Source organism: Lipotes vexillifer, unplaced genomic scaffold, assembly GCF_000442215.2.
Source record: "Lipotes vexillifer unplaced genomic scaffold, Lipotes_vexillifer_v1.1 scaffold240, whole genome shotgun sequence".
Lineage (NCBI taxonomy): Eukaryota > Metazoa > Chordata > Mammalia > Artiodactyla > Lipotidae > Lipotes > Lipotes vexillifer.
Genome location: NW_006797481.1, coordinates 10158482 through 10171597, shown reverse-complemented (window position 1 = coordinate 10171597; position 13116 = coordinate 10158482). Strand labels below are relative to the sequence as shown.

Below are 13116 nucleotides of genomic sequence, written 5' to 3'. Positions count from 1 at the left end.
TATGAGGACTGACTGAGCCTTTGGGGGTTAATATGTTTGTCTTCATTTCTAAAGTCAAAGGGGATAGTTTATACAGTGACTGGTCAGAAGTAACAATATTTAGTCTTTTATTTTTAATAAATATTTTAACTTCAGGAATCAGGAACAGGCATAGGAGAAATTCTTTTCTTAATTAAGGCCTGAACTTTGGAGACTCAGTGGTCTGAGTCCAAGACCACTTGGATCATCAGTGGTCTTCCTCTGTCAACCTGGGTTTAGGCTACTCATTTAGTCTCTTCATTCCTCCTTCTCAGAATTCTATTTTGGGCAAATTTCCAAAATTTCCAAAATTCAGCTTGCGACATGAATGCAGTGAGATTCACTGAATTCGTTTTATTCCCATGTGACCAGTGAGAGCCCGAGATGCTAAAATGTTTGCATGAAGAAACAGGCACTTAGAGTCAGACAGAGAAAGATAAATACTGTATGATATCACTTATACTGTGGAATCTAAAATATACAAGAAACTACTGAATATAACATAAAAGAAGCAGACTCACAGATATAGAGAAAAAACTACTGGTTACAAGTGGGGCAGGGGAAGGGGCAATATAGGGGTGGGCAAGTGGGAGGTACAAACTATTGGGTGTACGATAGGCTCAAGGATGTATTGTACAACACGGGAAATACAGCCAATATTTTGTAATAACTAAATGGAAAGTAACCTTTAAAAACTGTATAAAAATAAAAAATTTAAGAATTTTTAAAAAAGAAAGAGGCACCTAGAAAGCTGAGTGGCGGAATTTGAAAGAACCCTGACTTTTTTTTTTAAAACATCTTTATTGGAGTATAATGGCTTTACAATGTTGTGTTAGTTTCTGCTGTATAACAAAGTGAATCAGCTATACATATACATATATCCCTATATCCCCTCCTTCTTGAGTCTCCCTCCCACCCTCCCTATCCCACCCCTCTAGGTGGTCACAAAGCACCAAGCTGATCTCCCTGTGCTATGTGGCTGCTTCCCACTAGCTATCTTTTTTACATTTGGTATATATGTCAATGCTACTCTCTCACTTCGTCCCAGCTTACCCTTCCCCCTCCCCATGTCTTCAAGTCCATTCTCTACATCTGTGTCTTTATTCCTGTCCGGCCCCTAGGTTCATCAGAACCTTTTTTTTTTTTTTTTCCTAGATTCCATATATATGTGTTAGCATATGGTATTTGTTTTTCTCTTTTTGACTTACTTCTCTCTGTATGACAGACTCTAGGTCCGTCCAGCTCACTACAAATAACTCAATTTCGTTTCTTTTTATGGCTGAGTAAAATTCCATCGTATATATGTGCCACATCTTCTTTATCCATTCATCTGTCGATGGACACTTAGGTTGCTTCCATATCCTGGCTAATGTAAATAGTGCTGCAGTGAACACTGTGGTACAATGACTCTTTTTGAATTATGGTTTTCTCAGGGTATATGCCCAGTAGTGGGATTGCTGGGTCCTATGGTAGTTCTATTTTTAGTTTTTTAAGGAACCTCCATACTGCTCTCCATAGTGGCTGTACCAATTTACATTCCCACCAACAGTGCAGGAGGGTTCCCTTTTCTCCACACCCTCTCCAGCATTTACTGTTTGTAGACTTTTTGATGGTGGCCATTCTGACAGGTGTGAGGTGATACCTCATTGTAGTTTTGATTTGCATTTCTCTAATGACTAGTGATGTTGAGCATCCTTTCATGTGTTTGTTGGCAATCTGTATGTCTTCATTGGAGAAATGTCTGTTTAGGTCTTCTGCCTATTTTTGGATTGGGTTGTTTGTTTTTCTGATATTGAGCTGCATGAGCTGCTTGTATATTTGGGGGATTAATCCTTTGTCAGTTGCTTCATTTCCAAATATTTTCTCCCATCCTGAGGGTTATCTTTTCATCTTGTTTATGGTTTCCTTTGCTGTGCAAAAGATTTTAAGTTTCATTAGGTCCCCTTTGTTTATTTTTGTTTTTATTTCCATTTCTCTAGGAGGTGAGTCAAAAAGGATCTTGCTGTGATTTATGTCATAGAGTGTTCTGCCTATGTTTGCCTCTAAGAGTTTGATAGTGTCTGGCCTTACATTTTGGTCGTTAATCCATTTTGAGTTTATTTTTGTGGATGGTGTTAGGGAGTGTTCTAATTTCATTCTTTTACATGTAGCTGTCCAGTTTTCTCAGCACCACTTATTGAAGAGGCTGTCTTTTCTCCATTGTATATTCTTGCCTCCTTTATCAAAGATAAGGTGACCATATGTGCGTGGGTTTATCTCTGGGCTTTCTATCCTGTTCCATTGATCTATATTTCTATTTTTGTGCCAGTACCATACTATCTTGATTACTGTAGCTTTGTAGTATAGTTGAAGTCCAGGAGCCTGATTCCTCCCACTCCGTTTTTCTTTCTCTTTCTCTCTCTTTCTCTTTTCTTTTTCTTTGGCTATTCAGGGTCTTTTGTGTTTCCATACAAATTGTGAAATTTTTTGTTCTAGTTCTGTGAAAAATGCCATTGGTAGTTTGATGGGGATTGCACTGAGTCTGTAGATTGCTTTGGGTAGTATAGTCATTTTCACAGTGTTGATTCTTTCAATCCAAGAACATGGTATATCTCTCCATCTGTTTGTATGGTCTTTAATTGCTTTCATCTGTGTCTTATAGTTTTCTGCATACAGGTCTTTTGGCTCCTTAGGTATGTTTATTCCTAGGTATTTTATTCTTTTTGTTGCAGTGGTAAATGGGAGTGTTTCCTTAATTTGTCTTTCAGATTTTTCATCATTAGTGTATAGGAATGCAAGAGACTTCTGTGCATTAATTTTGTATCCTGCTACTTTACCAAATTCATTGATTAGCTCTAGTAGTTTTCTGGTAGCATCTTTAGGATTCTCTATTTATAGTATCATGTTATCTGCAAACAGTGACAGTTTTACTTCTTCTTTTCTGATTTGGATTCCTTTTATTTCTTTTTCTTCTCTGATTGCTGTGGCTAAAACTTCCAAAACTATGTTGAATAATAGCAGTGAGGGTGGGCAACCTTGTCTTGTTCCTGATCTTAGAGTAAAAGAACCCTCACTTTTTGGTTTCCTGGGCTTCTGCCATAGACTGTGACAGCACAGAGAAAGGCATGTCTGAAATTCAAAAGCAAATGTGAGGGAAGGAGGGAGGATGAGCTTGTTAAGCCCATGCAGTTCAAGGAAATGGGAGGTGAGGGCCCACAGCAAGGGCTCCCTTGCCACAAACCATGTTTCCTTTTCAACACTGAGGGACCAGATCATTGCAGCATCAGTATAGTACAAATCCAACAAATCTAAGACAATAACAGTGACGAATCTGCCACAGCAGCTCCTGGGGTCAACTGACAGGTCAGTCAAAACAGGCTATTTAGAAACTCCCTGTAGGCACCGACTGAGTGGAAAACCCGTTTCTTTGTAAGGGTTTTTATCAGAAAAGTTAAAGAGGAGAGATGCTGTGGAAACGTAACTGAGGGTCTCCTCTCTCTCCATCTTACAAAGACATGGCCTTCCTTCAAGCCTAGGGAGCCCCCGAGTTTTTTAGTGTATTTCTTTCTTTGCAAAGAAATTGAGAGCTCAGATACCCAGGGCTTGTGTCTGTCTCCTGTCATCACCACCACCGAATAGCAAGTTTTTCAGGGATGAGCCCAAGATCACTTGTACAGCAGACTCACTCCCCCACACCCCCTTCCCTCCGGGGAACTGTGGGTTAGTGGACCCTCCCATCCAGAGGGACTCCTGTGGCATGATGTAGCCCAGGATGGACATATGTAATTAAGAATAATGTTTGGTAACCAGGGGGATCAGGAGAGGGGCCATCTTATAATGAGCTCTTTTGCTGAAGTTAATAAATAAGTCTCTTTGAACAGATGGGATCAAAGAAAGCTCTTCCTTGTACTGAATTTTTTCCTTTTTATGGAGGTATAAAACACATACTCTAAAATGCACTAGTCTTAAACGTACTCCATTAATTTTTTACATGTGTACATCTATGTATTTGCTATGCGGGTCAAGATATAGAACATTTCCAGAACCCCAGAAGATTTCCTCATTTCCCTTCCCAGTCAGTATCCCACCCCCAAGCCCGAGGGAAGCTCAGCTCTAACTTTTACTACCATCAGTTTGTTTTGCCTAATTCTTGAACTTCATATACATGGAGTCATACCTTGAACAGAATTTTCTTTAAGACCATTCAAGTCAAGTCCAATGTCTGTCCTTCCTTTCTTTCCTAGGCCTTTTTAGAGATGGCTTACACGGAGGCTGCCCAGGCCATGGTCCAGTATTACCAAGAAAAATCTGCCATGATCAATGGTGAGAAGTTGCTCATTCGGATGTCCAAGAGATACAAGGAATTGCAGCTGAAGGTAAAGCATTCTCTCCTTCATTCAGTCATTCAACAAGCAACAGCTAAGTGTCTCCTCCTTGTCGGACACTGGCCTAAGGGCTGGTGGGAAGGAGAGCACAGGAAAAGATCCAAAAATTACCCACTGCCTTTGAGGATATCACATGGAAAGGCAAACCCATTATAACATGGCAAGAAAAGTGCTCATTGAGGTAAGTACAAGATGCAAAAGGGTGCTTGGGGCAAGATGACTACCTACCTGGGACCCAAGGAGGATTTTAAGAGAAGTCTTGAAAGATGAAGAAAGAAGGGAAAGATGGTTGCTTTTCAGAGGTGAGAGTTCCAAGCATAAACCCCTGAATGAAACCCAGACAGGTCTTCAGTAACTTTTTCTTCATCTGTTGCCCCCTTGATCTTTTATTCTCTTCTCCATCCTCTCTATGTTTATTGTCTTAAGCCCCATAAAACGCCTTCTAAGCAGCACATGACTGAGTTGGCCATTGTCCGAACTAAGGATTGAATTGAGGTAATTCCAAACAGGGCTTTTGTTTTTGTTTTAGCTTGCTCTACCATTCTCTCTTTTTTTGTTTTATCATGAAGTATAACATACAGACAGATAAGTGACTAATTTTGTATTGCACAGTTGAAAAAGTAATAATGGGTGCACTCCCATAAATCCCACAAAACCACCACCAAAGTCAAGAAATAGGACATGGACAGCACCAAGAAGACTTGTAAGTCCCTTCTTGTGCTCAACCCCTCCCTCTCCACTCTCCTGACCCTGAGATAACCATTTCCTTGCTTTTCCTTATTACTCTACCCCCTCTCTATGCCTTTTTTAACATTATAGTTTAGTTTTACCTATTTTTGAGCTTTATGTGAATGGAATCATACTGTTTTCTTTCATTCAACGTTATGCCATCTATGTTGGGTGCATCTTTATTTTCATTGTTATATAAATTTCCATTGTATGACTATAAATTTGTTTAGCCACTCCACTGTTGATGGACATTTGAGTTGTTCCAGTTTTAGGGTATTAGAGACACTGCTACTATGAACATTTTCAAACATGTTATCCCAGTACCCATGTACATGTGCGTATAACCAGGGAATGTACATAACTAGAAGTAGAATTGCTGGATCACAAGGCATGCTTACCCTCAACTGTACTAGATGATAGCATGCCTACTAGTAGTGTCTGAGAGTTTTCAATAGCTCACCTTCTTGCTAACACTTTGTCTTGTCCAACTTTTAAATTTTTGCCTCTCTGGAGAGAGTGTAATGGTTTATCATGATTTTATTTTTTATTTTCTATATTAATTGAGGTTGAGCAGTTTTTCATGTGTTTGTTGGTTATTCCATCTCGGTCTTCTCCAGTGGGAAATTTCTTTTTAAGCCATTTGCCCATGCTTTTCTTTTGGATTGTATCTTCCTATTGGTTTGCAGGAGTTCTCTTGGCTGGAGACATTAGTCCGTTTGGATTTATTGTATTTAGTGCCACATTTGTGGTTAAATCTAACTTCTTATTTTGTGCTTTCTACTGTCCTATTTAATGGGATTTTCCAGTTGACTTCAGCTCATTCCATATTTAGTTAGGGTCCATTTTGTTCAAGGCTCACAGCTCTTAATCTGCCTTCAAGGTTCAAGTCAGAAGACAAAGGCTCAGTGGTTGTTTCTAGCTAGGACTAGCATTCTGACAAGTCTACATATGTAGATCGGTAATATGTCAACCAGTTGTCAAAGTCCTGATTCTGCTTTGCTTGCATTATTGCTTCTGAAGTTCCTTTGCCAACAGTTCTGCTTCAGGCAGAACCTGGCACTTTTTTTCCCAACTCTCAAAGCCTGTTGCTTTTCTCAGACAAGTCAACGATCCCACCCCATTCTATACCCAAAGTTCTTGTTCTCCTGGATTCTGCCCTGGGGGCTTAGAATTGAATTACTGTACTGAATTCCCAGGGGAGCTTTGGTCTCCAAATGAGATGTTGTCATAAGGTTCTAATTAGGATTAACTGCAGTACTCTCCTTCTTAAAGTACCAAGGTGTTTGTAGTTCCTTATCAAGAGAGGTCCTTTGGGGTGGTGCAAAAACTGTGGGTTAAAGAGGTCAGATGGTCAAAGTTTGCATTCAGCAAATGTTCAGTGAGTGCTCACTGTGGGTGGGAACTGGGCCAGGCCCCACGGATTTGGAGGTAGCAAGTCTGGGGAGGCAGAACACGTAAACATAGAACCATCAACAGCCATGTGACCTACACTAGATTGAAGAGTGGTAGCGCCAGCCTAGCCTCTATGCCTTCCCTCTTTGATGACCTTGGGCAAATTGCTTTACCTCTGTGAACCTCAGTTTCCAGATCAGTAAAGGACTATACCTTGTGTTCTTTGATTTTAAGCATTTTTTTTTCCATACATGGTCTCTTTGAGGCTCACAATCACCCTCCCCTATGAGGTGTGTAGGGTGGATACTAGTAATTAAAATAGTACAACAATAATAACAAGAATATATATCTTTAACTGAGTCCTGGGTCAAGTAATGTGCCAAGCACTTTAATACATTATCTACTGCGATCCTGGCGTCAGTACTGTCAGACAGGTATTATTATCTCAGTTTTACAGATGAGGAAGCTGAGCCTCATAGAAGTTCAGTAACTTGCCCAAGATCATAGTTACTGGAAGAGCCATGATTAAAACCTAGGACTGCTTTGGTTTTGCACTGTATTTGCATCTCTATATTGTGTTTTTATTTTTATTTTTATTTTTATTTTTTTTGCGGTACGCGGGCCTCTCACTGCTGCGGCCTCTCCCGTTGCGGAGCACAGGCTCCGGACGCGCAGGCTCAGCGGCCATGGCTCACGGGCCCAGCCGCTCCGCGGCATGTGGGATCTTCCCGGACTGGGGCACGAACCCGCGTCCCCTGCATCGGCAGGCGGACCCTCAACCACTGCGCCACCAGGGAAGCCCTATTGTGTTTTTATAATCTCTGTTGTCCATGTGAAAAACAGAGAAATCAGGTAATTTGCTTACAGTCATCCAGTCAGTAAGCAGCAGAGATGGTATTCTAATAGAGTTTATCGAACTTCAATGTGCATACAAATCACTTTGGATCTCATTAAAATTTCTGATTCAGTAGGTCTGAGGCAGGGTGGTGATTCTGCGTTTCTCACAAGCTCCCAGGAGATGCTTATGTTTCTGGTCCTCAGAGCACACTTTGAGTGGCTAGAAAACATTGTTCCTGACCTTTAGTAAGGATTTTCTGCTTCCCAAGCAGTCACACTGCCTCTATGTGCAGGCATCTCAAGGCATGTTTCCACTGCATAGAAATATGTGCCTTGTGGTCCCTATGTTGACCTGAATCAGCTAGAACTTTAGCATAATGGCTAAAAGAAAAAAAGGAATGTTTTCACTCATGTAACTGAAAAGACCAGGAGTAGCCCTGGCTGCAGGCATGGCTGGATTCAGGGCCCAAATGCTATCATGAGGACTTGGTTTCTCTCCACTCTGCTTTCGGTTGGTTTGGCTTTGTCATTGGGGTCTCCTTGCGGTGGCCCCTGACAGCCCCCGGCTCTCACCTCTAGGCGGCGCGATGGCTTCAGTGATTCCAGCAGCTCTGGCGCCTCAGCCTCCCATTTCCTTCACCAAGAGAAAGCTGGAGTTTTTCCTAGTAGCTCCCACAGAAGTTCCAAAAGTCATTCCAATCAGGCGAGCTTTGGACACGTGCTCTTCCCTGACCCAGTCTCTGTAGCCGTGCTGTGACTGGCCAAGCCTGTGTCACCCGCTATGTCCTGGGAGCAGGCTGCAGAAGAGAGGATGGTTCCTGGGGAGGCAGACAGCAAAGCGCTGTATCCACATGTGTCACTGTATCCACATGTGTCTCTGGGCCAAAGGGCTACCACATGGGGTCCCACCAGGGCTTGCAGAGGTGGGGGAAATTTTGATGGGTCTCTGTCCTGGAACTTTACCTTTTGCTCACCAGGCAAAGTGGAGGGAGAAGTAGGCGAGATTTTAAGGCATTTTCTCCTCTCCTCTCTCGAATATTTCCTCATGCCAGTAATCTTGTCTCACGCTTTGTGGCAGAGATTTTATTCCTCAGGGCGTTTGGGGCAGAAACTTTCACGTAATAGGTGTCCAACAAATGCATGAAATGAATGAGAAAGAGAAAATCTGAAGGAACAGTAAAAACTGAGTGTTTTCCTGCCTGCAGACCTGCATGACAAGATTGGTTATTCTATAGAGACTTCCCCAGAGTCACAGTGCCTTACCGGCAGAAGGGAGTTTGGAATAGTTTCAATCTGTGTGTTCCAGTCACTCCATCAGAAAACTGTCAGGGGAGTTTTCAAGTCCTCTTGCCCACATGTTCTCATTTAGTGGATTGGGGTGGGACCGAAGCTCCCAGGTGGTTTGGGGACAGCGGGCCTGGTTTCAGAGTCACTGGTAAATTGCCAGCCTCCTAGCCACAGAGATGGTCCCTGGCTCTGGGAAGCAGTCTTGTGAGTGGTCCGTGATGCTCTTGGTTAAGAAGAATAAATCAGCAGATGATGACTGAGGGTCTTTTCCATATACCATGTGGTGCCGAGAGCTACAATGAATATGAGAATGGTCCTCACTTGGGGAAAGTTTGCTGTCTCACTTGTGATTATTTTCCCAATCACAGAACAGCCTCCTGGGGCCACTGTCAGCCCAGCGCCCCCTGAAGTTCCTCTGTTCAGGTCGCACGGCCCCGGTGAGGCAGGGAATGGGGTTATTGATCGCATCCGTTAGTGGCACAGGGCCCTGCATGGAATGAGTGCTCCACGATGACTGGCTGGAGAGATGGAGGGATGGGCTGACGAGGAAGGACATGACAATCTGCAAATACTATATGCTGGGGATGGCGGAGATAAACAGGGGAGATGAACAATTCTCGTGATTTCAACCTGAGTGCATACGTACGGAGCTAGAAGTTCAGTGGCAAAAGGCAGTGTGACTTGCTTGTGTAAAGAAGGGAGAGATTCCTGAGTAGGGCCTTGAAGGATGAGGCAACTTAACGAAACTGAGAGGGGGTCTCTGGGCAGCAGTCAGGTGAGAAGAGATGTAGAGCCTGGAAAGCACACTCATGTCAGAAACAGTCAGGGCTGCTGGGACAGGATCTGGCTCTGACAAGTTCAGGGCTCATCTGGAAGGTTTCAGCATCTTCCTGGGACTCTGGAGACATGTAAAACAGCCGCGGAGGGGTCCGAAGGCACAAAACTCTCTAGCAGCTTCTTTTATGCTGGCCCAGCATCTGCCTCCCTCTGAGGGCACACTTCCCTGGGACTGTATGGGGCTTGGAAGCTCACCCTTGTCCTAAAGTAGCAAGATGTGTTGACCAAGAGCACTGTGGATGGTCCCCTGGGGGCTTGTTGACAGTGGAAATGGATTCACCGTGGCGGCGGGGCGGGGGAGGTTCAATATACAATTCTGTCTACTTTTGTGTGTGTTTGAAATGTTCTGCAATAAAAAGGTACCCCCAAACATCATCACAGAACTACTCCGTTCTCTTCCGTTTCCACTCCCCTGCAGCGATTACAGCTTTATTGTACCTGCCTCCTTTATACCTTTAACCACAGGATAACGAGGCCAGGCCTGAAGAGGAAGATTGAGAGGATTTTCTTAGAGTGAAAAGTTGATTCTGTTATTTGAAAGTCTTTGGCCACTTCTGACTCCTTCTCAGATGGCAGCTGGCAGGGTGTTTGGGCCAGAGAGTGCCAACAATTTGGAATTATCACTTAAAAGAGAGAAACTGACCTCTGGTCCTCAGAGGGGCGTCACAGTGCCTGTGACCACCAGCCCCAGCGTATAGTATTTGCAGATTGTCATGTCCTTTCTCGTCAGCCCATCCCTCCATCTCTCCAGCCAGTCATCGTGAAGCAATCATTCCATGCGGGGCCCTGTGCCACTAATGGCTGCGATCAATAACCCCATTCCCTGCCTCACCGGGGCCGTGCGACCTGAACAGAAGGAACTTCAGGGGGCGCTGGGTTGACAGTGGCCCCAGGAGGCTGTTCTGTGATTGGGAAAATAAGGGGCAAGGAAATAGTTAAGCCCAGAAGAGGCTCTTCTAGCCCCCAAAGAACTCTGGATGCATCTCTTTGACCCCCGGGGGACCACATTGGGCCACTAGAGGGTGTTTCCATCTGTGGTGCTTGATTGGCTGCTGTGCCCTCATCAGGAGGCACCCAGAGGGGAAGGGCCCGAGGGGCTGCTGTCTGTGGTGATGGAGGTGCAGAAAGCACCGTGAGCTCCTAGAACACCTCTGGCTCTGACACTGGCCTGACCTGCCCGTCCCTGCAGGTCTCAACCCCACCACCCATGCTACCCCTGGGTAACCGGCAAAACCTCAGCTGCTCCCTGACCAGGCCCCCTCCTCTCACCCCAGGCTCTCCTGGATCTGGACTGGAAGGAACAATCACGAGGATATGAGATTCCAGAGAGCAGAAGAAAAGTGTTGGGGACTTTGGGGACTCTTTTTTGCCACAGAAAGTCCCTGATCCAACCCCCTCAGGGAATTTGTGTGTCCTGAAGAGTCACCATGGTACATTGTACCCAGTTTGGGGGCACATTCTTTAGCCTTCGCCTATTCCAGCTTGGCAGGGTGAGGACAGATTTGGGACTTGGGATGTGGCCTCCCCGATGCCAGGAGATCTCATCACACATCCCTGCACTGGATCCTGATGGCTCCCTCCGGCTTTCCCAAGCTGGCCCGCATGGAGGCAGTGCTGCAGTGGGTCTCCTGGGAATCAGACATCCCTGGTGGGCCTCTCCCATGATGGTGCAGTAGGCAACTTCCACCTTGTGGCCCAAGGTGGGGAGGCAGAAGGAAGACCCACTCAGTGGCATCACCTCCACGTGAACCGTCTTGTTCTACCCACAGGTGGTGACCAACAACGCTGGCGGGAGGACAGATGGTCTCGGGCGGGCCCAGGCCTACAGCCCCAGCTCTTTTGTTGCTTGGCCTTCGGTCTCTGCTTCTGGTCCAGTTTAAGCAGCTCAGGTGCTAGTTGACAGTGCAGGGCTTGGGTGATCAGGTTACTTGTAGGTGACACTTCCATATGCTTACAGAGGATCAATCTTTATAGCTACAGTCAGATGAAAGGGACCATTTGCCAAAAGTGTGAGGCTCCTTTCGGGTGGCTATCCTGACCAGTGCTCAGTTCCTGGGCCTTTTCTTTTCTTTTTTTTTTTTTTTTTTTGCGGTACACGGGCCTCTCACTGTCGTGGCCCCTCCCGTTGCCGGACGCGCAGGCTCAGCGGCCGCGGCTCACGGGCCCAGCCGCTCCGCGGCACGTGGGATCCTCCCGGACCGGGGCACGAACCCGCGTCCCCCGCATCGGCAGGCGGCCTGGGCCTTTTCTTGAACGGGGATTGACTGCCTTCTTGGTCTCCTCCTTCAGGACCACAGGGCTAGCGGTCACTTCCTTCTCTTTGACGTTCTCTCCTCTTGCATTTCGAGTGGACAAGAGATCCCTCCCCGGCTTGAACATTTTACATCCTTTCCCTAAGTCCGAGCTCTGGCTTCTCCCCTGAAACCACAGGCAGCTCCTCCTTTATTCTCTCCTGTACCGTTTTCCCAGCCCAAGCTTCAATCTTAACAATAACACAGATAAGCAGCTGTGCACTCAGAGGACTCACAGAATCCTAGTCCCAGCTAATCACAGAGCTCAATTCATATCTCTGGTCCTGGGTTTCACACCTATAAAATGAGATATTTGATGATACCTAACATTTGTATAGCTCTAAGATTTCATGATCCTTTGTTAAGTACGTAGGGGAAAAAATTGAGGATAAAAAGAGCAGTTGATTAAGTTTCTCAATAAAATTCTTTGTCAAAAGTTGACATCATAGGGCTTCCCTGGTGGTGCAGTGGTTGAGAGTCCACCTGCCGATGCAGGGGACACGGATTCGTGCCCCGGTCCGGGAGGATCCCACGTGCCGCGGAGCGGCTGGGCCCGTGAGCCATGGCCACTGAGCCTGCGCGTCCGGTGCTCCGCAACGGGAGAGGCCACAGCAGTGAGAGGCCCGCGTACCGCCAAAAAAAAAAAAAAAAGTTGATATCATAGACTGAGGGTTTTTAGGTCTTTTTTTTAACATCAGTATTACCGAGATATAATTCACATACCATAAATTCAGCCTGTTCCATACATTTTAATTGGATGAATTTTGTGTAGTCTTTTGGAAAGTGCTTCCATCCTTCTGTGCTCATGAATTTCTTTTTTTAATCATTTATTTTTTATTGTTTTGTTAATGTTTGGCCAATCTGGGTTTAGGAAAGGGCTTTGGTTGGGATTTGGGAGCTGGCATGGTCCTGTCCTGGCACAGTCATCCCATAGTAACTTCTGGGAAGGGCAGAGCCTTTGGGTGCCTGGCATCCTCAGCTGTGAAACCTGGCTCACAGCCTGCACTGCCCACCTTGCAGATTTACGTTGAGCACCAAATGACCCCTGTGGATCCCCGCACTGAAGTCAGGAGTTGCAGGAAGCACGGGGCATAGAAAGGACCTTGGAGTTAAAATGCCTGTTGCCAGGTCCTGATTTTCTAATGATCTCTGTGACCTTGAATGTGTTCCTTAACACAGCACAACCCCAGGAGTCACCCTAGAACACAATGTGGCTGGTGGCTGGAGCTGTGCCAGGCAGAACTCTGCCTCAGTGACCTCTCTGGGTCTCAGTTTCCTCAGGTGTAAAATGTGGAGGCTGCATGTTAGTGATCTTCAAATCTCTTTCCAAGTTATAATGCCTTCCTCCCTCCCACCCTCTT

General features: G+C 45.3%; 1 protein-coding gene across 1 annotated transcript in view; it reads left to right on the top strand.

Annotated features, from left to right (window-relative positions):
• The window catches only part of RBM20 (RNA binding motif protein 20), a 207383-nt gene that overhangs the window by 163770 nt on the left and 30497 nt on the right, over nucleotides 1-13116 (top strand). Inside the window, exon 7 of the mRNA XM_007469636.1 lies at nucleotides 4242-4373. Coding sequence (XP_007469698.1) covers nucleotides 4242-4373 — 132 coding nt within the window. The remainder of the gene's footprint in view (nucleotides 1-4241; nucleotides 4374-13116) is intronic.